At 36.5% G+C, this 26123-nt stretch overlaps 1 protein-coding gene and 1 long non-coding RNA gene across 52 annotated transcripts in view; one reads left to right on the top strand and one right to left on the bottom strand.

The window, feature by feature from the left end:
• The window catches only part of ANK2 (ankyrin 2), a 338182-nt gene that overhangs the window by 274474 nt on the left and 37585 nt on the right, over positions 1-26123 (top strand). For 19 of the 50 annotated variants that reach the window (XM_040699364.2, XM_040699367.2, XM_046940570.1 and 16 more), the window contains 12 exons: positions 827-971; positions 2359-2370; positions 5735-5837; positions 6441-6544; positions 10055-10096; positions 10961-10996; positions 18288-18512; positions 20209-20307; positions 21492-21646; positions 22505-22716; positions 23409-23613; positions 25423-25519. In XM_040699364.2, the coding sequence (XP_040555298.1) occupies positions 827-971; positions 2359-2370; positions 5735-5837; positions 6441-6544; positions 10055-10096; positions 10961-10996; positions 18288-18512; positions 20209-20307; positions 21492-21646; positions 22505-22716; positions 23409-23613; positions 25423-25519 (1435 nt within the window). The remainder of the gene's footprint in view (positions 1-826; positions 972-2358; positions 2371-5734; positions 5838-6440; positions 6545-10054; positions 10097-10960; positions 10997-18287; positions 18513-20208; positions 20308-21491; positions 21647-22504; positions 22717-23408; positions 23614-25422; positions 25520-26123) is intronic. The other 31 variants (XM_040699363.2, XM_040699379.2, XM_040699375.2 and 28 more) reach the window with 13 other exon arrangements.
• LOC121110620 overlaps positions 25368-26123 on the bottom strand; it is a 62169-nt gene continuing 61413 nt past the window's right edge. For both annotated transcript variants that reach the window (XR_006939096.1, XR_005859256.1), the window contains exon 3: positions 25368-25523. This is a non-coding gene — a long non-coding RNA (uncharacterized LOC121110620). The remainder of the gene's footprint in view (positions 25524-26123) is intronic.

Here is a 26123-nt window from a genome sequence, read left to right as displayed (position 1 = left end):
ATGTTGCAAATGGAAATGAAAAGAAACACCTACTGACTACCCTGTTTGTCAGTTCAGAATGTTATGTTTGCCTGCCAGCAAAAGCTAACAGCAACTTCATATAGACAAAATTTCCTGGGGAAAATAATTTTGGGCCTGAAAATTCAAGATGCATGCAAAAAGGTTGCTATATCCAATAACCAATTATCATTTAGGCATAGATTCATTATGAATTACTTTTGGATAAATGATCAATAAAATCCATACGCATAAATGTAGTTCCAGATTCTGGTTATTGCTTTGTTTTAGAAATATTTTTGTGCTTCACACACAAAGGTGATGGAACTTGCATGAGACATTTTCATATGATGTGGAATTTGGAAAACAGAGAGTTCAAATTAGGATTTGCAACTGTCAGGCATAAGTCCAGGGAAAATACCTTCTAAGCTGAGAACACATAGCATGCAATCAAATATGTGGTTATATTTTATCATAAACTTTCCAGCAGTGATACAATAAACCTGTGACCAGAGAGCTAAAAAAAAAAAAGAGGAAAAAAGGGGTTGTAGAGGCTCTGCTTCACAAAATAGCAAAGATATTTGCCCCTCGCCAGTATGTGCAACAAATACAGACTAAGTGTGATTTTTCAACTTCATTTTGAATTTTTTTTAATCTTGCTTGATGTGCCAGCTTCATTAAATACATTAATTGCTTGTGGTTTGCAGTGTTTCTTGACTGGAAAATGCCTTTCTTTTAGTTGTGCCATCCTGCTGTTCAATTCCCATGTGTAAACAAAATTAAATGTGTGTGTATGCTTATCTCTGTCCCCTCTCTGTTTGATTTAAAGGTGATGATACAATGACAGGAGATGGAGGAGAGTACCTTAGGCCAGAAGACCTCAAAGAACTAGGAGATGACTCTTTACCAAGCAGCCAGTTCTTAGATGGTATGAACTACCTGAGGTACAGCTTGGAAGGAGGGCGATCTGACAGGTATTTGCCTGGACACATATCCTTTCTCTTGTTATGAGTGTTTGCAATCCATTTCTCAGTTTCTTTAACTCAAGGGAGACATGGGATGATGCACTTAACATGTCTTTACTAAGTATGTCAAGGTATGAATTACCACTTTATAGGAGGAAGACTTGGTCAGGAGGAATATTTCCTAACCAGTCAAGAAATTAATACACCTGGCACTAATACTGTAGTCAGAATCTAGTGAATAATTTGTTTCTGATTCTTATTTGGTTCTTGAAAAAGTGTGGCTTGCTTTATTGTCTTTATGGTCAGGCAAAGGAAGAAGTCTTGTCTTAGGACTCATAAATCATCTTGATCTTCTCTTTACATGAGTCAGGGATTGTGTGGGTAGGTGAACATTGTGTGTTAGTGTTAGGTGAGCTGACTTTCTTTTGAGCGGTTTGTGGGGAACTGACAAGGTTCACTAAAAATTTATTTAAAAAAAAAATGAGATCTTGGCAACAGAAATAATTTGTAGCCTACATCATTTTCCAGCCTTGACTGTTACGCTGGCAACATTTCCGAAGCTCAGTGAAATCAGTAGGATCCATTCTGTTTACTTCAGTAGGCTGTGAATTGCTGCTGGAACAAAAGATGTCAGGAAACAGTTCAGTTTGCCTCACAGCGTGTGTACACCCCTCATCAGTGAGGTCTTTTAAACTTGCAGCCTTTGTTGGTTTTTAGACAGCTTCAGTGAATCCACTGAAAACAAAGTGACTGTATTGCTTTTTAAGTCTCAGATGATGTTTATGAACTGCATCAGAATGCTTAACAATCAAAACCTTTTATGATGCTTTTTCAATGGTAAAATTGTTTTTGTGGGTTTTTCATTTTTGTTGTTTTTGTTTTTTAAGAGGTTGTATAAAGTGATTGTGCAGCCAAGTGTTAAGCCAGTTTCTGCTCCCATTTAGAACAGTTTGACTTTCAAACAACTGTCAATGGATTTCAGTAGATTTTCACAGGCATGTAATTGATGTGTCCTATTGAGAATTAAATGAAAATGATTTCACACTGTTTATCATGCATAGTTACATTGAAATGAAGCAAAATGATAAAGTATGAAAAGAAGTACATCTTTCTGACTCCATGGTGTCATTCTGTGTCCCTATCTGGTTACTGGTTGTAAGAATTTTCAGACACTACTTAAATTATTTTGTTGTTGTTGTTTTTCTTATAATTTTCATTGCATTACACTGACTTTGGTTTTTAAAGAAAGTCAGCAAAGCAAAATAGTACTTCTTCTACTCATATAATCTTATGCATTAACAATTTGATTTAAAAACATATTATTTTCTTTTGTAACCATCTTCCCTATTTATTTTATTTCTCTCTCCCCTTCATTCTTTTTCATATGCTTACATAGCACCATGCCCAGGTAGGTATTACATAGCATGAAAACATGTCTCTCTATCCTTTCATGGCACTTGTCTCTCTTCGTTCATTTTGAAGGCCTGCTATGTGCTGGGATGCTAATCTTGAGAACCAAATGAATGATGTTGCTGTTGCAGATGGTTGTGTTCTCAAATGAGTATGATATGCATAGGTGAATACAGATACAACAGTACTGTCAATAGGACAGTAGAAAGTCATGGTATGACATACCTACTGTAACACAGAACTCCCCTCAAGTAAGAATCAGGGAAGCTGCACAAGATCGCAACAGTTGGAAATTTTCCTCTCGTCATGCTGCTGGGAAAGTTAGCTGTTTTCATTTTCTATGTGGAGAAACAGTGGTAGAATAAAAAAACATAAATGGAATGGGCTACACAAGTTGGATTCCCTCTTTGGATATGGAGGGCAAGAACCATTTCAGGCCATATGAGATCACCAGTATTTGAATATACTCCTTTTCAGTGTAGGTGCCTTCTGACTTTTGTCCATGATACCTATGAGGAAACTTTTCAGTCTCTAATAGTGAGGTATTTTCAAGGCTGACTCATACAGTTTTCAGTGATATCAAGTTATAGATACCAGGTTTCAGAAATACTGTACACTTCCCACAGTGATAGATACACTTAGCTGGACTAGAGGTTACTAGGTCTGTCTAGATGGACAAGTGGATGGGCAAGTACTGCAATATGGTCTTCTAATTATCCAGATTAGAAAGTTGGCTAGAGTATACTGCTTTCCTTTTCTGGATACCATCTGGAGTTCATTCAAGGCTTAGGAGAGGTGAATGATACATGCTTGCACATACCTAAACACAAGCATACTTTAAGAGCTTTGCAGGGTTGTTGCGTTTCACAGTTCACTTGCTGTGGCTGAGGAGAGTGCTACTGACTTCTCAAAAAGGGACAGAGATGTACCAGCCAAATTTGGAAAGAATCTGCACTTAGACATTAGTGTTGATTAGGAATCCTCTTACAGGATTCCTGAAGAGCTACTACAGTAGTAAACAATTGTTTCTGTCCGATGACACTACACTTCCTTAACTGGACTGACATTTCAGACAGTGTCTTTGTTTGTAGATCTCAGAATCACAGACTTCAAACAAACTACTGTTTATTCTTCGTTTAGCTGATGCAGTGCAGAGAAGAGAAGCAGTGTTGTCTGAACACTGCTTTTGAAATAAACAGTAGAAAATTAAAAATTAATTTATTGCAGACCTCAGTCATGTTTGTGTGTACCTTGTCTTTTGATGAAGTCCATACCCTCAGAAGTATTGGGTATTTACTGGAGGTAACATAGATGCACTACGTACTGGAAATGTACTAGGTTGCTTGTAGTGGTAGTAGTTGTAATGTTAGGTACTTGTAGGAGAATGTGGACAAAAATAACCTTACAGATGATCGGTCAAATCTAGTACATGTTTCCTTTCATTAATGTTACATGTTATATTAGCTGAATGGCAGAACCTACAGTTTGGATGGAACTTCTTTCCAGCATTGCATGGCACAGCAAAGCAGTTTTGAAAGTGTCAAGTAGTAAAGTGGAAAAGACTTATGTTGGCAAATGGGGTCTGCTACTGGAGCTTATTTTCCACCCAAAGAACAAATGTTCATTGAAGTACTGTTATTATGAGTAAGCAGCATGTACTCTGCCTACCTAGTTCACACTAAAATGTTTAACCAAAATATTCTTCTGTCAGGAGTCCCTTTCACAGTGTTTTTTTCTGGAATGATTTTCTGGATGCAGACAGGGTGAACTACTTGAAATCAAGATAATTTTTATTTTAATGAAATCAGAATTATATTCCAGAAATGCACAATCCCAGAAATATTCCTAATATCAGCCTTACCCGTCTTACCTCTTTTACTTGTCTGGGGGAAATGCAGTGCATGACATGTTAAAGAGATTACTTTATGGTGAGCAGTTTGTTTTTCTCAAGACTTTTCTAAGGTTGATCCTTGTGTAATGCTTATCTCTGTTTTCACTACTGTACAGTCCATTATGCTAAGTAGGCCACTGGTATCTGCCAGTCATAATAGCATTGATCATTCTACAGTGTTACGTATTTGTAATAAAAATAAGATTATCATTTTCTTTTAGAAAGGGATTTAAAAAGCTGGGGGAGTGAAGTTAGCTATTAATCCAAAAGGCTGATTGGTGTGAACCAGATGGTAAAACCTGATTTCTGACATGATCTGCATTTAAGTACTTGAATGTCATGTCCACAGTGTAATTGTGACATTTTTATTGCTGACAGATGAAAAATAATTATCCCTAAAAAAATCTACATGTGTGAATGAATGCCTGCTGTTCTGATCCAGTGCTTTAGTCATTATGAGTAGTACTCATGGGTGTATAAGCCATGAAAAAAAAGGCTACTTCCTTTGGTTACATGTGCTGTATTCATCAGAGTACAGAAGAATATCACAAAGTGCACGTACATCATCTAAAGGTGGCGGATCCACTTCTAAAAGTCACTTTTAGATGCTCCTGCTAGTGAATGCATATAGAGCACCAAGCTAGTGCTATTAGATAGCAGAAACCCCATTTACCTCAATATTTCCTTCTGTGGTGTCTTATTTGTCTCTTTGGCTTTCTGCTTGTGAATACTGCAGTTAAATCTTGAGCCAGTGCTTGGAAGCAGCTTATTTACTGCCTTGCATCCCTCATTGCTACAGCAACCAGTTTTCTGTGGAGCTGTATGTACTTAATGAGAAAACAGTGCTGACATTCAGAGTGCCTCTCTAAAGATGCTGTTGGCATACAGAGGAAGAATTTCGTCTTACGCAGGAGCTTGCGACTGGCCACAATTCACCTTGCTGTGTGTACCTTCCAGGGGACAATATCAAGCTTTACTCATTTAAAGTTTTAATGGGATTAGAGTAGATCATAACTAAGCTCTAGAAAGTATCATTTCAGATTTCCTTCGAATTTAGCGTTCTGTTTTTCTTGTATTATGTAGTAGGAGAGAGAACTCTTCCAAAGATCCTTACTTAAAAGGTATTTGTGTTTCTTATAATTAAGGAAATAATCATGCCACAAAGCCAAGTATAAAGCATTTGTGAATATAAAGTAAACTGTTAAAGTAAATCACCTAGATTAATCTCTAGGTTCTGCATTTGAGATGACTAAAAGTCAGTCAAAATGCTTTGTGGTCTTTGGTCAGAAAAGTAGCTTAACAGATTTGTAAAGATTTTTGCCCCTCATGACTATTATATACTCCCCCTGGAAGCTGCATCATATTGCTAATTGCACGCTTTTTTTCATTCTCCCACTTGATCTATCATCACACCTTTGCAACATCATCTGTACTGCTCATCTATTGCTATGGCATCCTACCAACCTACCAGCCTGCGATCCTTCAGTTCAGACAGGTCTCACACACTGAGCCATGCCTCCTACCTGAGGGACAGTGCCATGATTGACGACACTGTTGTAATCCCTAGCCAGCAGGTAAGCACATTCTTTTAACTTCACACTTCAGTTGGGCAAATATGGAAATACACAAAAATTACTATTTAAATTGTACTGAGAACATATAGTGTGTACTGCTTTATCTATTGTAATATAAATCTCTTTAATTGCAGTTGATATTTAATGGCATGTTATACTATGCAATATTAAACTCTACTCCAAAATAAATTACTATGCTGTATGAATATAGGACAAATACAGTAATGTTCTCCATTTTACCATACTAATAGCCATTGGGCCCAATGGTTAAGTGATGTGATGAACTCAAAGCCACTGTCCTCCAAGTTATTATCCTGAAGCAAACCTGTAAGTTCAGAAAAAATAATTCAGGAAATGCCACTTTGATAAATCACAGTATTTATTTCAGTGGGACCACTAACAGAAATGATTACTTTGGGCAAGTGTAAAATGTTATAGTAAGGGGTTTTGAACATTGTTTTGCTACTATAGTTTGTTTTCTTTTGAAAAGAATTCAAGCACTGTAGGTAATACTATGCAAAGTGCACCTTCTTATTGTTTCATTGATTAATTGAGTTAATTGTAGTAAAAACCAACAACTTTTTTTTTTGTTTGTTTACCAAGGTAACTACTCTGGCCAAAGAAGCAGAAAGGAATTCATATCGCTTAAGCTGGGGGCCTGAAAACTTGGACAATGTGGCTCTTTCTTCCAGCCCTATTCACTCAGGGTAAGTTAGCATTGTCTTAAAATTTAAATTAAAAAAAAAAAAAAAGAAAGAAAGAAAGGGAGAAAGAAACAGAATACCTGTAACGGCAGTAGTTTTAACAGATTCTTAACTAAGAGTTGTTTTTTTAAAATTCATCATCTCCTAGAGAAGTCAATAAATTGTTACAATCACTTAAGTTATGGCAACTCTGAATAGCAAGGCTACCTACCCACTGAAATCATTGAAATCCAGTGAAATGGTGCGAGTTAGCTTTCTGTCAAGTTCCAGAGCAATAAGATAATTGTCACATACACACTTGCATCTGTGTGAGTTTTATGGGTAAAAGTCATTTTCAAAGTTAGTAAGAACTGAAGCCACAGGGCTCATCAGTCTTGGTGGCAAAGTACTTCCTATGCTAATGAAGTATTTATGTAAACACAAACTCTAGTGCTTGTCAGAATTACTAATTAAAAACAAAATGAAACAACAACTAAAAAAGTAGAGACTTTAAATTACATGAGGTGTGTAATAAACAAGCACCATAAACATTACATGGTTTACACATATTTGGCCACTGTGTATATGTGTTCTCACACTTGACTTTCTCTAAGTATTTGCCTTTCAGGCATGACCATTGAAATTTAGTAAGACAGGTCAAAATTTTCGCCCAGTCAAACTCTTACTAATAAAGCTTATCATGGTTGGCCTCAAACTTTGTGCATGCATTTTAAGTGCTCTTGCTTACTGTGTTTGAAGCAATTTTATTCTTTACACTGAGTTTGACACTTGTGCCAAGAGATTTGATGAGACATGCAGATGAGATGTGCAGTAAGAAACATGCAATACAAAAACATTTCATTTCTGTGGAGCTATGTAGTATGCAGAATGGCTGGACATCACAAAATGAAAGAATTTTGTTAATCTCAAATTAGTTTGCAGTCTATATCTTTCAAAGATAATACTAGAGTCCCATCTGGAATGACAGGCAGATCTGGGCTAGAAAAGGAGCAATGTTGTCATTACTGAGAGTGCAAATTGACTGATCTATGGCAGATATGAGGAGTTTGTTTGCTGGTAGTAGGATATTTGGATGTGGCCAGTGTTGTTTGGATATGCTTTTTGAACTCTATAACTAACAAATGAAATGACTATGCTTGACTTGTACAGTATACATATGTTATTATCTATGTCAAAATATAAGCTTCAAAATTGGTTTTGTGTTTATTCTAACCCTAAATAGTTTACAGACTTTTTCCAAAGGATGTATTTCTTTTTAGTTACAGCAAGGTAGGTCTTGCTAGTGATTGCAGAGGATGAACTAAACACGTTCTAGAAGAGTAAAGTTTTTTCTTGTTAATTTTTTTATGTATATTAGTGGTTTAGATCTTTTTTAGTGACCAGGATGCTGTTGGTAGGGTAAGAATATCTGATTTTAAGAGCAACAACTTTCCCTGCATCCTTGTATGAAACAATGAAGTTCAACACCCCACAAATTATGTTTTTCTCATGCATCTTCTAAATACTGTACTAAAGAAATCTGTATTAACAATTACTCAGCCTTTGGAAAAGACTGTACAACAGTTCATTTTTATCTCACTTAGATTTATCAAAATTATCAAATTAGATTTATTCAAGTTATCAAAAACTGCTGGGGTGCTTTTTTTTTAATAAAAATAGATTGCCTACTAGAGTTAGGCTTGTAAGACCCCTTTTTAAAAGTGAAACTATTGTAGAAGGATGGTGTGCATGATTGTTGCATTCACTTAACTGGAAGAAAGCAGATGTATTTGTCATCTATATCCCTTCCATCACCTACACACTTCTTTAGATACACACTACTATTGCTAGGTTATTAGGAACAAGCAATGTTGCTGATGTTTCGGGTACAAGCACTGAAGTAGTGAATACCAGAAAAGAAACACTATATGGACATTGCTAATAGCTTTAAGCAAGAGTATGCCCTTGCTTTTGCCCAAGACACTGGAAATGTATTGAATGTAGACCACATTTTTTATGAAGTAACACATCGGTAAAGTATTGGACAGAGCTTTATTTGGCACAGATTATCTTTGTGTTCTCTGTAATCTGAGAGAAAATTTGATATATTCTCTCCTTGCACTACTTCAGTGATTAACTCCAAATTATTGAGTTCTTACCAACCTCCTATTATAGAGAAGTGTTTCTGTGGATCACAGTGTAATGTGTCCAATCAAAAAGATAAACTTAGAACTATTCTCTGGGTATGAAATTTCACAGGTATATGTTTCAATCTTTTCATGACTAACCCAAACTTCTCCTAGGTCAGACATTTCTGAAGGGGAAAAAGTTTCAACTATCCATTTAAAACTTAAATGTAACTGTTGTTTCAGTATGCTGATGAGTTCATCAGTATGACATCAAAGACAAAATCCTTGGTAGGAGTCTTTTGCAGCTGTCTCAAAAACAACAAAACAATTCTCTCATTAAATGTAAGACTCTTGGTGCCCACTGTCTCAACATAAACATCTCTTAGTCATTTTTACACAGTTAACCATTTCTGAAAAGGAAAATGTGCAAATTTCCACATTAAAACTTCCTTTCAGCAAATCAAATTTACTTCTGATAAAACTATCTGATTTTACATATTCAGCAAAGGTAAGGATTTGTCTTTGGACCAGGAAGTCTGGATGCTAAATGTTCGATATGGTAGTATTTTATCACTCTACTGGTAACAAAAGGGGTATTATGTATAATTTTCTGCTGAGGTGTTATGAGAGACAGAACTAACACCTACATAAATGCAAAGATGTTTCACAGTTTTAATCTGATACTTCACAATATTCTGCTGTGCAAATACACATAATATTTTCATTAAGTTGAAAGGCAAAAAAAAATGCTGAACTGAATGGTTTCTTTTCACTTGCAGCATTTAGACATTTCTTGTCAGTATGATATTCTTAGGTCTCTATCACCCACAGTCGCTAAGTGTGAGTACTAAAGATAAGACCGAGTGTAAGATTTTCAGGTATAAGTAACGTGCAAAATTATGCTGTTTTCATTCTTCAATTCTGGTGATATGGTGAACAAAATCTCCCAGTTTAGTTCTGTAGATTATATTGTAAGAATTTTTCTGACTAATACATAAAGATATGGTAGATAAGAAGAAAGGCAGATCTGTCATGCTGTCGGGAACGTGGCAGTGAGAGTGAGGAGCTTTGTGTTGATGTCATGTTGATGTTAGCTTGCTTCCATGTCCTGGAGCAAGATACATAGTAGCACTAAAGGTTTTCCAACTCTTAATTTGCTTGTAATAAAACTCCTATATAACAAAAAATACTCTTTTTATTTTCTTAATTTGATGAAGGAATGATTAACATATTTGACTAATAGGTGTTTCAAGTATATCAGTATTTATATCTGACAAAATTCAATTGCTGGGCTATTATTAAATTTATCTTTCTGGAAGTTGTTTCTTCCATCAATGGAAAAGGGAGAAGGACAAGGGAGTTGGTAGCTGGTACTGTGACAAATAATATGAATTATCATTCTTAGCTGTCTGTCTGCAAAAAAGGAGACTGGATCCTTACTAACAAGGTAAACAAAATATATTTTGAGTGTTGTATTTTGAATCCATAATATTGTTTCCCCAGTGTGACATTCATTTCCCAGAAATAGCTACGGAAACAGGACCTGGCAGCTACCAGCTGATAGTCATTTCTAAAATATGAAAACCTAAATGATTTCAAATTGTATTTTAGCCTTACTCAGGAAGTCACAATAAGGTAAAACAGGGGGTGTATTTCATTAACTGAAAATCTCTGTTTCTGTCAATGGAAGAAAATACAGTGGAGATACATAACAAGCAACGTCAGAATACTAACTGACCATATGACACACTACTGAGAGCCTAAACCAATCAAACTGAAAGTTTAAAATTTGTCATCCTGTAGTGGAGAACAAAAGGAGGACAAGAAACATGTTGAAAAGGAACAATAGAGTATATAGGTAGAGAATTTAAAGAATTGAAAATCAGGATTTCTTATATTATCAGAAACACTGTCTGGAATTACTCTAGACACATACTTTTGATATATTGTGGTCCAAATTTAAATGTGTTTACAAAAACCACTTGTAGTCTGTTTCTGAAAGATTTACTTAGTTTCTAACTTTACATTTTATGTATCTGACTTCCAGTTTGAGAACGTACATAGAGAAAGCAGAGCATTCTCGCTTTACTGCTGTTGTAGTAGTAATTGTTTGTAACCAAGGATGTTTATGTAGGCTTACTTTTCATACCTCCTTCTCACCTGTAATGAATATGCATATAGTGTATATATTCATGTGTTTAATTTAGAAATCTGTTTCATTTTTCCAATATTTCAGTATTTCATTTAACTCATTTATTTTTCCTTTTCTTTTCTTTACTTTCTTGATGTTAAATCATCTATTCTGTTGCAGATGCTCTTCTCCATGTCTTGATCATGACAACAGCAGGTGAACTTCTGCATAATTTCTTTCTTTAATATGTTGCACCTCTTTTGCCATATTTATCCTTCTCTCTTACCTCACTTCAGGCTGCTTTAGTGTTTTGATAGTGCACATTAGCCAAGAGGAAAAAAAAAAAACCCGCTCTGTCAATAACAGTTATGCACGGACCTATTTCTCTTCTTGTGAGTGAGCGTCCCCTTTCTCCCATCTGCTGTTATGTCCTAAATGAAAAAATGCTGGGAACATTATAGGTCTGCTGCAAACAGCCTTGCCAAACTTCCTATATATTTCTAATTTGTTTTAACCCTTGATTTAATTAACAGTAAATTTTCTCCATCAGTGATCTGGGCAAATATTGTTAAAAGGAAGGAAAAAAAACAATACCAAAAATGCAACACAAACCACTGTAAATAGGTTTAGTATCAAATTTCATTTCACGAAGTGGGCTTTTTCTCTTCATTGTCTGTATGAAGAATGTTGCAGAACCACTTCCTAGGCCATATCTTCCAAATTATGCCACCCTAATGGAACTAGTAGAATAACAGTGCTGCATTTGAATGAAATTGGACCCATATTTTTAATTTTTCATACCAAATGCATTTTCTGTGTTAAGCAGTGATTTTATCACTGGCACATCACTTCCTGCACGGAGACCTGAAGTGCTACTTTCCCATTATGTTCACTAAGCAAATGAGGTGTTTACTGACACAAAGTTTCATCTCCTTTAACATAATCATGAAAAAGTATAAAATTTCAAAAATATTCAGCTGCACAAAATTAAGTGGCTAAATAAAAACCCAAACTACAGAATCATATTTTTAGGTGATGTCGCTCAATCTCTCCAGAGCTGACAAATGCAGCGAAGAGAATGTTGTCATGAGTTACTACTTCTAGTGGATTCTTATGTAGAATCATGTTTTTTGTCCTCCTCAAATGTGTATTTTGCCTTGTTTACACATGGCATAGCTGCAGCCTGATCAAAAGCACACTGAGGTAGTCGATTAACTTGCTGTTGACTTCAGTGGGAGCTGGACCAAGGCCTTTTCTCTCAATTTCAGTTCTATGGGTTTTCTTCTCCAGCTGAACACTTTACAATGGCTGAAGCACCCTGATTGTCTGTTTCTGCTTCTTCTCACTGCGACTTACACTGAATGCTGCTATCTCCTTGTTTCCCATTTTCTTTTATAAAATTAAAATAACATACACAAAAGTTCTTAAATGTGTCTACAATGGATGTGCTCCAGTTGTAGCTTTTTGACTGTATCTTGCTTCCAGATGAGAGCATGTATGCCTGCTTAGCTAGTTTAAAGGATAATCATACCTGAACTGAGCATATGAAAGTGGTATATTGAATTTGCCTATTCTGATTCTGTGTGTATTAGAACTGCTGCCTGTTCTAGAAAGATACTTCATGTTGCTAGATTTGCATGGCTCTTCAAATGATTCCGCAGAGTGAAAAGTGTGTTGAGTGCCAACATGCTTGCATTTACAGCTACCTAGAAGCGTGACTCTTCTGCAAAGCTGTTTACATAAGTGGCTCTTTAAAAACCACACCGTATCTGTCTTCTTTCTGCCCCTAGTGTTGACACATCCATCTTTTGTTTGTAATCCTGCTACCTTTTAAATGAGCATAGATACAAAATAAGATTATGTTAATTTCATATGAATAAAAACGGGAGAGGGAATAATGACACAGGATGGGATTTGAAATACAAAAATATACAAGTTATTGGAAATCACAGTAATTTTTGTCTGTACGAGGCGGATAAATCCAATGCATAGATTGTGTTTTGCTCAAGTGGAGCCATCAGAAAACTCACTGATGTTTGCTCTGCTATACAAGGCTTGAAAGGCTTTTCCATATGTCCTTAATTAGCAGTATGATATAGCCATGTTGCTTGACATATGCCAGGTGTATTTGCCAGGTTTACTTGCTTTAGAATTAAAGGGAATTAAATTGTCTATAACATTCATTTGTAGGTATAGCTAAATTAGAGGCGAATGGTAAATGCTTGATTAACTGCTAACCATGTGTTTAACAGAAGCATGTGTAGCATCACCTGCAGTCTATAACTTATTTCTAGAAGAGAATTGCTTTTGTTATTATTTTTCAAATCCTGATTTTTCCTTCATTCTCTTTAAAAGAGAGAAGGCAATATTTTCCCCAAAGGTAATTTGTTTCATTGATTTGGTTATAAAAAGCCCTAACGATTTCACTGCCACCTTGCTAAGTCTCAGGAAAGCTCAGTATCAATCCCATTTGCAAGACTGCTTAAATGTCAGTGTCACGTTTTATCATGCATCATTTCTAACTCAACCTTTAAAACTGTCAGAAAAGGAAACTTTGAGTAAGTCTGTCTTGACTCCAAGTACTGACAAAGCTTGTGTCATTTTTGCCTTGTTCTGACACACAGATTTTAACTTCTTCCACTTTAACCCTTAATTGGCTTTGATTTTGAATCATCACTTAGTTAAAATTCACTTTTTGCGATGAGTTGCCAGGATAACCCAAAGTTAATGCTAAAGAGGAGTGCTTCCCCAGTATCTAGCTATCATGGGAAAGACATTTAAAATGTGTTCTGAAGTAGACTTTTTATGATGAAGGTTACATGACAATTTGTTCTATGGCTTGATCAATCAGTTCATTGATATTGGCTGCCTTTGAAATGACTCACAGGAATGTTTTCAACTGTCCAAACGTTTTCTGCTATTTATATTGTTTTCCATCTGCTCAGTTTTACCTCATTTCTCCTTAACTGTATTAATCCCTGCTAACGTTTTTCTTCCTCTATTGTGCCATTTTAAGCCCTTCTGAAAATTGTAGCTATTTTATTTCTGTGGAGTTCCTGTAAGTTATTGTTATTATCATTTTATCTCCTCTTTAATTTTTAAAACTACAGTAGATTATCATAGAAGCATATAAGAAACATTTATCTGCCTAATTTTTTCAGAATGCCTCTTTTCCTCTCCTTTTCTGGTGAAATTCTGTAAAAGCTTTCTGATGCCCTTTAATCCTATTAACATTTCTTTTTATTTTATTTTTATGTTTCTCTTGAGCTCTTTGCAGCCATTTGTGTTTCACTTTAAAGATCCCTCTGATCTTCATTTTCTGTACATAGATGCTTGTACTTGCTCTTTCTGTAATTGGGCAATGGAGTAAAGTTTTGTGCTTAGTCCAAAGTAATTTTTTTGCAATGTCCAGCTCACATGAGCATAAGTATATATGGTGTTAGGGCTTTTCATACTCCAGTACTATTTATTATTTTCTCTTTGACCATAGGAATTTACAATGAAAAAGTAGCACTAATTCCAGTGGTGGCTTTAATATCTGCCAATTATTCCTGCTGGTTTTGTTTTTTCTTTTGAGTACAATTTCTTCCTACCTCAGTCTTGCCACTTCTGGTAGAAGAAACATTAGGGAGAGGAGAAATGGTGAGGAGGGAGCACATAATCTGAATATTAATTTTCCTTTATCTTAGTCATACTTTTTTTTTCACTTTCATAAGCGTGTGTTTTATTAATATCATCCATAGTTTTGTATGGATTACTTTGATACTGATACACAGTCCCTCAAAAAACCAAAGATTTTCTAGTCCTGGAACAATAACGTCACCGTCCTGATCCTGATTCTATAGGGCAAGTAAATGGAAAAAGATGCTGCTGTAATTCAGAAAATACTTTGTTATAAATTATTTTCTTGGCTCTATTGCATATAGATATCCAAGCCAATGTGGATTGTGCTAATTTAAAAGGTTAAAACAAACTGGACTAAATAAAAAGGTAAAAAAATGAGTTTAGCAAAAACTTAAGAAACAAACAGGGTGGAATGGCAAAAAAAGAATATAACTCCACATTCTTGTCAGCTCTAGAAATCCTACATCTGTATGCTGTCTTTTCATACTCTTAAAACGTGGATTGTTGAGCTGGGAACTTCTTCCCCTTTGCTTTCTTTCTTTTGTACTGTGTTAATGCTCTCTCTTCATAGTTCTCCAAAATCAGTTTGCCTCAAATTTCACAGTGGAGAAAAGCTGCTTTTTGTGTACTAGCTCTTGTGTATTTTTTGTATGGCAATTGGCACCATTCCTTCTCTGTTGTCTTCCCACAAGGCTGTGTTTGCCTGAATTTGCTATGTAGCCAGAAGCCACTGAACCCTTTAGAGATCTCTCATTATATCTGGGAGCCTGTTTCAGAGATATGGCACAAATACATTTTTTGCTATATACTGTGATGAACATTCCCTGTTTGCCAGATTTTATCTTGCTATTTGGTAAATATATTAGATGTTCTGTATGATAGAAACAGCTGTTTTTATAGTAAATAATAATGTCTGACTTTTTTTTCTCCTCATCATTATTATCTTTGTGTCCACTTTTCAGTGATACTTACCTTTGCCCGTTCTTCCACTCTTTGAAGTGCTAGTTGCTTTCAATGACAGATAACTGAGAGACCTTGCTCTGACACACTTTGGCTGCCAGACAAATTCAGTAAACTTAAACTGAAAGAAATAGTTGCAACTTTAATTAAAGCCTGAACACACACAGCTATCACCTTACATCTCAAGTGTGTACTAAAGAGAAATGCCATGTTCAATTTTTAGTTGGTCTGTATTAGATTCTGAGTATTGCAGCTGTGGGAACACAGGGTTATTACTGGAGGGGGGGAGCAAAATACCAGGCTCTTAGAGATGTTTGAATTCAAAGACTACTCCTGATCCAGCTTTTATGTTGGTTCTACACTACAGGGTAGTTATCTGGATTGTATTATCTGTGCTTTGTGAGAAGGCACTACTGCTCCTGCACTCTGCTTGTCTTTAAGTCTGAGCGGTGTAGAGGAAAAAAAGCTTCATACTAAAAGGAACAGAAGCCATTACTATGGTTGGAAATGAGATTATTAGATTATTAGCTTTGGACCCTCACCTTTTGTGTGTATGTATTCTTCTGAAGTGAGCAGTGTTCTTGGCATTGCTGAATGACAGGGAGATAAGCTGAGGTGGATATAAGACAGAGAGGTGAACTAGCACTGGTATTTTCAGTGATGTACAGAAAAAGAAGATGATCCTGTTAAAGTATGCCATCTTGAGTGTTACGTCAATAATGACTAATAAATGAATCACAAACATTGTATTCATGACAGCTTACACAATCAAAAATGTGAATGCTTGTTTAATTCAGTAAGTGTACTCATCACTCATCAGCTTCTAGTAATTATGGGGGTAGTATTTCTGTTGCTTATAGTATTAGCACCAAAATGTGAAACTCTTCTTCCAGAACTCAGTGTTATTAACTACCTCTGAAGCACCCGTTATAATGGAGAATTGGACAAATTCTCTGAAACATAATTCAGTAACACTTTGATGACACCACTTCATACAGTTAAAGGAAAATTGCAATGCAAGCTGCAGAGCATTATTGCAACAATTGAGCATTTAGTATCTGTTAAGCTCTTCTTTCATCTGTGCTTTAAAATGTATAAAGTATGTATTTTGTGAAGGAAGCTCCCATTTTTTTCTAAATTAATCCCCAGAGAATCAAAGCCATAAAATGTTTTCATTTTCTTTCTTTTCCCCCTTGTTAAAACCACAGAAACACCAACCTCTAAGGAATGAGATAATGGTTGTACTACCCAGACATTTACACTTAACAAAACCTAGAGGTATATGAATGGCAGTAGAATAGGAGACTGCATGTGTGAGAAAGACTGGCATCCATGGTGCATGGTGTGCTTCTGACTGGCGCTTGTGGCTCCTTCCCATCATCCATTTTTCTGACTTGCACGGTGTGTTGAGTGTTGTGTTTTTACAGCATGTGGAATTACTTGTAGCTGTGTGGATATTGAACGGACGCAATGTTTGTTGCACAGAATGGTCAAGGGGACAGTGGGAAAATACCTGTATTTGTAACTCACGCTATAAGGGCTTTTCTCTATTGCAGGTCCTTCAGTAGCATTTCTGCGACTCCCCCTGTGGTGATTCTATTTTAGTGGCTAGAAGTAGGCCTGATACCGTTCTGTCTCATCTACTCTAATTTTCACTTCCAGCATTCCCATTCTGCATCAGGCATGATTCCAAGTCATATAACAGTAAAAAAAATTGAAGTAATTCTATACTTTTCCCAGGAATTTCCCTAATCTTTGTAGCAAATCTTTCAAAATCTACCTGTTGGTTATATATAGAACTATGGAAAGTTCAGCCAGTAAGAAATTCCATGAAATGTTTTTATCCCTTTTAAGAAAAAGATATAAGAATTTATCTTGTGCTACTGCCTGTAGTTATAAGCTTTCCATTGGGACATAGTATTGCTGTGCAAAGTAGCACAAAAAGACAAAAATCCATAAGTAAAACTCCTATATAATACCTGGTAGCCATTGTCAGATCAACAAAATGCAAAATTTGTCTTCAAGTGACAATGACATGCTGTCAGTCCATCCCAACTCCTGTTTGAAATTCTTTCTTTAATGGCAAGGAGAATTATTTCTTTAATAAATAGAGGATTTTTATTGGTTCTATATCTTATCCACCATTATTTTTTACTAATTTATTTCTAATTTCCTAACATATATTTTTTTAAAATAATCTCTTGCCACAGTAAAGAAAAAAAAAGTGAGGTCTCTAAACCTAGTTTTAAACCGTCACTTTTTTTCTTGGAGTGCTTTTTCCTACCTTAAAATGTATCTTTCAACAATCTTATTATCAAGGGAAAAGTTCTTTCTTATAAGAGATTAATATTAAAGAGAGAGGGGGGGCTTTTGACATGAATTGGTGATAGCTTCAGTGATTTATTAAGAACTGTGTCCACACGCTCTAGAATGAAATTTGATTTTTTTTTAAGTCTGAGAATTTAATCTGAGAATCCCCTTCATTCAGAATTTGCTTTATATCAAGTCATAAATTATTTCTAAGTTATACTAGTTTTGTAAAATACTTACAAGAATGCCAACTTTGCATTATAGATGCTCACACGTACAGAGTAGTGATATTTGCGATGACCTTTTTCCTATATGTATAGTCGTGTGTGCTCCCCCCCCCCCAACTGCCCCACAAAGCTCACACACATCTATTAGTGACTGCTGGTACTTCTACCAACAGCAGCAATGTAATGTGAAGATCTCTTAGACGCTAGTTGTCAGTTTAAGTAATAAATGATCTTAGCATGCTTTAGTGCTTCACATGGGAGAAAGGCTTTTTCTAATCATGCGTTCCTAGAGAGAGAGCTGTATTTGTATTTGTTAACGTATGTGAAACATAACCAAAGGGATTTTGATATGCTTTTGTATCTAATAATTTTTCCTGATTTTTCAGCTTCCTAGTTAGTTTCATGGTGGATGCTCGTGGGGGTGCCATGAGAGGCTGCAGACATAACGGACTGCGGATTATTATTCCTCCACGGAAATGCACTGCTCCAACACGAGTGACTTGCCGCTTGGTGAAACGTCACAGACTGGCCACCATGCCTCCCATGGTGGAAGGAGAAGGCCTGGCCAGCCGTCTGATCGAAGTGGGACCATCTGGGGCCCAGTTTCTTGGGTAAGGGGTGCCATGTGGCCTAAAGGAAAACGTTTGGTATGTTTTCATCTGTTTGCAAGTTGCACTGAAATGGTTCCTCTTTCAAGATTTGAACAGAAAAAAGATGGATGTGATATATGCTAACAGACTGGTTGTGTGAAATGCAAATCTTCAGTTAGTTTTCAATTCACAAAATTTTTTATGCCTTTTCCTTTGCAAACTGATTTTTTAACCTCTAGCGCTAAGGTTGAAGTAATTATTACTAAGTAGGTGTTGTAATATTATAGTGGGAAAATCCCTCTGCAGCCAGAAAAGGCTGTTCATACTATATTTAAATATGTTAATACTATATTTAAATAATCTGCCTATGAGGTGTGAATAGCACAGCACTGATGTAAAGCCTGTTTCATATACAACACAGGTTACAGCTGTGTATCTGAGATACTTGTGTTGTGTTATTGGAAGTTTGGGCTATCAGGGAAGCACAGTGCCTTTGATTTTCTTGGGTTGAAATTGCTAAATTAAGCAGTAGGGCAGCCTCAGAATTCTGGGTCATTTATTTTGTCCTGTGCTGCAAAAACCATAGAAAGATCAGATTTGTGTCTGCTGCGGAACTTGTTTTAGCAATTTTCAGCTTGAAGCAGCAATTACCCATGTTTTTTTTTGTTTTTTTTTTTTTTTTAATTTGTTTTACTAACTATTCTCTGTATCAGCTGTGGCATCCAAGAGTGGATGACTGAAGGAACGGAATCCCCTTCTATTACAGTAAAAAACTTCATTCAGAAATTGGAAAAAAGTGACCCTATAAACTGCAATAGTTTAAATTCATCAAAACAAATCAGTTGCTTTAAAATGCTGTTGTAACAGGCAGCTATCAGAGCCACTATCATTGTTAATGATTTTCCTGAAATACTGAGATTAAGCAGAGAAAAAATTAGTAGTTTTTAACTGCCCACTGCTTTTATACGCAGTGTGAATGGAGAACAGACCCAAGGCATGTTTTGACCACTTCACTGCTGCTCTAATCTGATAAGAAAGCAAGAGCAGTTCTGCAGCACCTGAGAATTTGATATGAAGACCAAGCCAGCCTTTTCTTTTGACAGCTAGGATACCTCGTAATATCTATCACAAGTAACAGCAAACAAGCGTGCTAATTAGATGCTTTGTACCCCTTACTTGTTTCACTCCTTGGTCTTTTTTTTAAGGGAGACAGAACAAAATCTAAAGAGCAGAAGAAATATTGTGCTGTCGCATTCAGTCTTCCCACACATAAAATAACCTTGAGTATCTCTCCTACTTTCTTTTTAATGGTTTCTCTATCTAACGAGAACGTCTCATCTGAATGACTGAGGTACAGCAGGGTGTTATTCTTTCTCAGAGCTTTCCCTGAAAGCATTTTCCTATGTGTCATACTGACAGTGAGATCAGAAAATTACTGTACTGATTGCAGAGATGCATTGTAAGGTACAAATCCTGTTCCCATTGAGTTCACTGCCAAAATTTCCATTGTCGTCTTAGAGCAAGAAGAGATCCTAAACTAATGAAACACATTTTGCTGATTTTGGTCACTAAATTGACATCTCTAGGATGGAACCTTATTCAGTGTACAGCCTAATTCCACTCTGTGGATCAGACAGTGGCACTGGCATTCTGGCAAAAAAAAATACATAAAGTTTATTTATGTTCTTTCTTTCACTGCTGCTTTGGATGTACTCAGTAAACTTCATCTGCCTACGGCTCCTCCCCCACTTAATGAGGGAGAAAGCTTGGTCAGCCGAATCCTTCAGCTGGGGCCTCCTGGGACCAAATTCCTTGGGTAGGACAGACTTGAAACAAATTGATGGATGCTGACCTCCCCATTCTTCTCCTCCTTCTGCAATATGATTTTTTTTTGTGTCATTGTGCACATGATATTGTCCCTTTCTATGATTTGAAATTTTGTATACCCAACCCTTAGTGGACCATTTTCAACCCTTGTGGTATGTGGTTTTGTTTTAGTGGTATGTTTGTATCTTTTTCTTAAAGTATTGTGGCCTTCATTTTTGTTTTGGCATGAGATCTTCCTAGTTATGTGCTTGATGTCTGTAGCAAAGCAACCTGGATTGTGACCAAGAAAAAGAATCTACTGTAAATTTAAGATTTTTTTTTTCAAGTACTGAGGAGTAAGATACCTGTTAGATACCACCAGTGTAATAGAACACATGACATTTACTATGTATATGGTAACCTGTGTGGGTATTCTAATTAGAGAAATGTATATACAAATATATTTATATTTTCTCTCTTATTTCCACAAGTATGTATTTTTATGTGCTTATAAATATATTGTATGTACACATGTGTGTATATTTACTTGTATGTGTGTGTTTATATATATATATGCACACATATATTGATACCTATATTGACACCTGCTTGTAAGACAAGGCAAATTCTTATCTCCTATACGTAAATAGAAACCTAGATTATCTTCTCAGACATCCCTTTTCTCTCCCAGAGTGCAAATCCAGAATAAATTCATTGGAATATATAGAACAACTAAATATAATTGGCACAGGACACAATTGCCCACTGATTGCAATGAAGTTATTCTGATTTGCACTAGTATAAGTGAGATCAGAATTTGTCCCACTATTGGTATGCATTACAGTAGATTCTCTTTGAAATGAAGTTGCACAGGTTAACCCAGACAGTAGTGACAACTAAAATGAGCATGAGTTTTCAATGAATTTGCAAAACAATTCTCAAATTTCTCTTTAAGCCAAATACCATTCACACTGTGGAAAGAGGTGAATGCACTTTTGAATCTGTCCTTCAGCATTTACTGGGTCCCTGTGAAAATCTAATGTGTTAGTGATGTACTAGTTTAGGATTATGCAAAAGTAGTCCAGAGAATAGGTAGAATTCCAGGTCACTTTGTAGCAGACTGAATAGAGTTGCTGTTAATCCTGTTTCTTCCTCTCTCCCGTGTGCATTTAATGCGCTGTGTTGCTGTGCCAGGCCTGTGATTGTGGAGATTCCCCATTTTGCTGCTCTGCGTGGGAAAGAGAGAGAACTGGTGATCCTGCGCAGTGAGAACGGGGACAGCTGGAAGGAACATTTCTGCGAATACACTGAGGATGAACTAAATGAAATCTTGAATGGGATGGATGAAGGTATCCAGTGTGATGGTTTTTTTCTCTGCTCGTGTATTATTACATCTGTAACTGGGGACGATAACATTTTACCATCTTTTCTGTTTTGCACCTCCTGTTTATTCTACTCTGAGAATTTCTGACATACTCTCCAGATACTTTGCTACAGTCACACTGCAGTACAGTCATTTTTTTAGTACACTGCTAGAAGAAGCACTGCTTTCCTTGCACAGCTTAGTGAAGTAGACTGAACCTACCGATTGTGAAGTTGAAAACAGATGTTGAAGTTATGTATCTTCCTGCTTCTTTTCACAGTTTTAAACAAGAAGCTCCCATAACAAGTATCTTCCCAAAACAAGGCTTTCCAAGCAGCTACAAGTGTGGGAGGAACTGTCAGTCATGGGTACTCATTTACTGAGAGAACAGAATGGACTTGGGTTATCTAGGACCTACCGATCCTAGAATTGATATTAATTTTGATTGATTTTTTTTTAAATAACAATATAAATGAGCTAACTTGCATATTTAAAAGTGAACGTATACTCTCATACTTCTTTGATTTAGAATTCTGTTTCCTTACTGCAAGTCCAAGCTGTAGTGTGATATTAAGTGGAAAAGGCCTCAGACCAGTCCCCCCCTTAGCTTCTTTGCCTGCTAATGTGGGGCAAGCTATCAACATGTTCTGAGTTTTAAGCTTCCTTCAGTTAGTTGTTGAATGTGCGTATTCCTCTTTTGATTTCTCTATTTTAGCTGAGCTTAAAATGTTGAGATATGTTTCATTTTACTTCTGTAAGTAGTAGTTAAACTGTGAAAAGCTGGGATTCACTGTATTGCTTCTATGAAAATCTTGTTTTCTGACCATCTTCTCTTTTGCCTCAGTACTTGACACACCAGAAGAGCTTGAGAAGAAACGTATCTGCCGCATCATCACTCGTGATTTCCCTCAGTACTTTGCAGTGGTGTCCCGAATCAAACAGGACAGCAACCTTATTGGACCTGAGGGAGGTGTGCTGAGCAGCACTGTTGTACCACAAGTGCAGGCAGTCTTCCCAGAAGGGGCTTTAACCAAACGAATTCGTGTTGGCCTCCAGGTACAATGAAACAATTAGAAGGATATATATGTTGTTTTCTTTTTTTTCAGACTGTGAAGACACCTTTGTACAGATTATTGTGTTGTACACTGCTGCCTATAATGTTCTTACTAAAATTCATTGCGACAATCAAAGTAAGTTAGAAAGATTTGGGTATTCCAGTTCATGCAGATTCTTGGCTTTTAGCTGTCTATATGATCTCAGAAGATACACCAAATTTTTCACTACTGAAAGGGGAGGAGGTCCCCGCTGCTCCCCCCATCTTCGTCCTTGCTTCCTGCTGAAGCTGTTGATTGGATCCACCATTTTCCTTTGTCAAGCTACTGTGATTGTTGAGATCTTCTGTAAAAAGCTGAGTAGCTTACTAAAACAGTTTAGAGTTTGTCCTCAGAAGAAAAAAAAAAGAAAACAAACCAAAACAACCTAACAACAGGGGAATCATTTACTATTGGTTAAATGCATTAAATTGGTACTGATGAGAACACTAGGAAAGGTGGTAGGAACAGGAGCGAGGAGTAAGAAATTGTTGAATAGAGGACTCCCCTTCTCTCTGACAGTTGTTAGCCTGCAGATTTCATGAGAAACTGTGCCATCTAATGGAACAGCTATAACATTTCTAGCAATATACAGACCCAGTTCCTCACATACTCTGTTTTCAAGTTACTATTCTTACTGTTTTTCGCTTTGAAAAGGCTCAACCTATGCATACTGAACTTATAAAGAAGATTTTGGGCAACAAGGCTACCTTCAGTCCTATAGTCACACTGGAGCCCAGGAGGAGGAAGTTCCATAAACCCATTACAATGACAATTCCTGTCCCCAAGGCCTCCAGTGATGGGATCATGAATGGTTATGGAGGTGACACACCCACTTTAAGGTTACTATGCAGCATAACAGGTAGGTTGAAAATTCTAAGGTTTCTCTTCTCATGTGCTTCTTGAAATTTTAAGTCATCGTGGGGTAAATATATTAAACTGATTATATACATGGAAAGTTTGGTGAAAACTTGACTGAGACGAGAGTCTGTAAAAAATACACTACTTCCTAATCATTTAATTTATAGTAGAAATACAATTTGTTGTTTGGGCTAATGAGAGATTTTGCAGAATTGTACAGTTTTGGGGGTGGGGTGTTTGCATTTCTCATACACTTTCTGTCTCTTGAGTACCAACAAAGCTCTGCCTAGCACAGTAAGTGTGATACAGACATGAGGTGGCAGTGTGTTTCAGAGGAAAAGTATTAGGGTTAAACACTTCAAGTTTACTATAACTTTGAAGTGATTAATGCCATATGTCGTTTCATTCAAAAGTGAGTACCTAGCTGCATGCATTTATTCTGTTGAAAAGTTATCATCAAGCATCTGTGTCAATTTCCAAACTGATTTCAAAGATGATCCCAGTGTTTTAAGGTGCATTACACACTGAGATGTGCTACTGAGTCATTCCAGAGCAGAGGTGCTTTTACAGTCTTGCTACAAAGGTGTTAATTAGCTGCTGAAATACCAGAGATGACATCTGCATAACAACGAAGTATCTGCATTTCCAAGAAAGCGAAACAATGCTTATTTAAATAGTCTCCTACACATAGAGCTATTTAAATAGATTATGTGAAAGAGCAGTAAACCTGCACTGATCCTCCAGAAAACTTTAAAGAGGAACTTGATTAAAAGAATGCTTCACCAAAAAGAGAAAGAAGGTATTTCATGAAAACTAGCGTTCCCCAATGGAGACAACTTGGTCTAAGGTTTGCCTAAAGATTCTGCTGCATGGTGAGATGGCTATCTAACAAGTCAGCTGTATGTGAGAGGAGAGAGACAAACATTTTGATTTAGTCCTGGTGGGTTACAGGTAGCTTTTCCCTTAATCCTTATTATGCTTTCTAAATGTTTGTAAAGGCTGTTAGAATTTCTGTTTTCTGAAAGCTTAGTCTGATTTTAAGGTAACAGGAAATGAACTTGAAATCTCTCACCAAAAGATGGAGCAATGGAAGATACTGAAAACGTAGTTGAAGTCTCCACTATTCATTCTTGAGTGTCTGCATGGTGACTGACAGATTTTATCCTGTTTTCACTGGCATAGGCCAAACAGGAAGCTTGCAACAACATAGTGAAAGAATGGCGAAACATTTTAACAGAATGATAGGAATCCAGAAGTGTGTCTATTGTACAGTGAGATATGGAGGTGCAAATTTTAACTCCAGGATCTTCCAGGGAGCTTGGCAGACACGTTTCAAAGAATATGCAAAAGAAATTTCCTAGTTACGTATTTCCTAGAACCAGACTCTTTCTGAATTATTTCAAAAGAATTCAGTTATAGAACTCATAAATTGTAGCTGTAGTAACTATATATTAGTAACTATATTGATTTCCCTGAACTGTGTCTGGGCTAATTTTGCTACAGATCTGTGAAGGGTATAGAAAAAACCTCCTCCCAGTATTGTATCCTCTTTTATTATTTCTGTTCCTGTGCTACAGAAGTCATTGTTTGAAAATCATTTGCGTTAGAACATTTTTTCTTCTCAGGGGAAACCCTTACAACCTTATTAGCTTTAGTGGAATAATGTGGACCAAAGGGGAAACCATATCTGGGATTATTACTGGTTGCATAGCAATCAACAGTTCAGAAGAACGTAAATAATTTCTGAGAAGCAAGGATGTCCAACAGACTTGCCTGTTTTTCGTTCTTTTAAAAATCACTGTCATTTCAGGAGGAACCACCCCTGCCCAATGGGAAGACATCACTGGAACAACACCATTGACGTTTGTTAATGAATGTGTTTCCTTCACAACAAATGTGTCTGCCAGGTACCTATAAAAACAAGATTTACAATGTTACTTTAAAGTGCATGTCCTTTTTCTTCTGTATTTTGTTTTAGTATTTCCTTTAAACAGTTTCAATTAGTATGGTTGAAGGTGCATAGATATTTTGACTGTGCCCTGAATGAACTGGCTAGTTATTTTAGAAGCCCTGAGCCTCCTGGTCCAGGCAGGATGTGTGAGAGCTGTCAGCAATACAGTCCATACAAGCTGAAAGAAATTTGTGAGTATGTCATTTTCACCTCAGTCAGCACCCCACATCATCCCAGAAATGAATTAATGACATGCTCTTTTTTTCTGAAATAGTAATCAGAGGGACAGGTCAATTTTCAGATAACCAGAAAAATCTGGTTTCGTTTTGATCCTCTCTTCTCCCTCAGATGCAGAAACATGAACATTTCCATGGAAATGGAAATGCCTTATTTGGGAAGCTCATTATACACCCTATAAAAGATGCTCAGCACATCCAACAAATGAGAAATCAAGCAGAAAGCCCTGTATGTGTACCAAACAGTGATCATGAAGATTCTCTTCCAACCATTGGTTCTTGCAATGAGATTCAACTGCTGGCTTTCTGGTAGCTGACAAACAG

This window comes from Gallus gallus, chromosome 4 (assembly GCF_016699485.2).
Source record: "Gallus gallus isolate bGalGal1 chromosome 4, bGalGal1.mat.broiler.GRCg7b, whole genome shotgun sequence".
Taxonomy (NCBI): domain Eukaryota; kingdom Metazoa; phylum Chordata; class Aves; order Galliformes; family Phasianidae; genus Gallus; species Gallus gallus.
The sequence above is the reverse complement of the archived record's forward strand: the minus strand, read 5'-3'. Positions and strand labels throughout refer to the sequence as shown.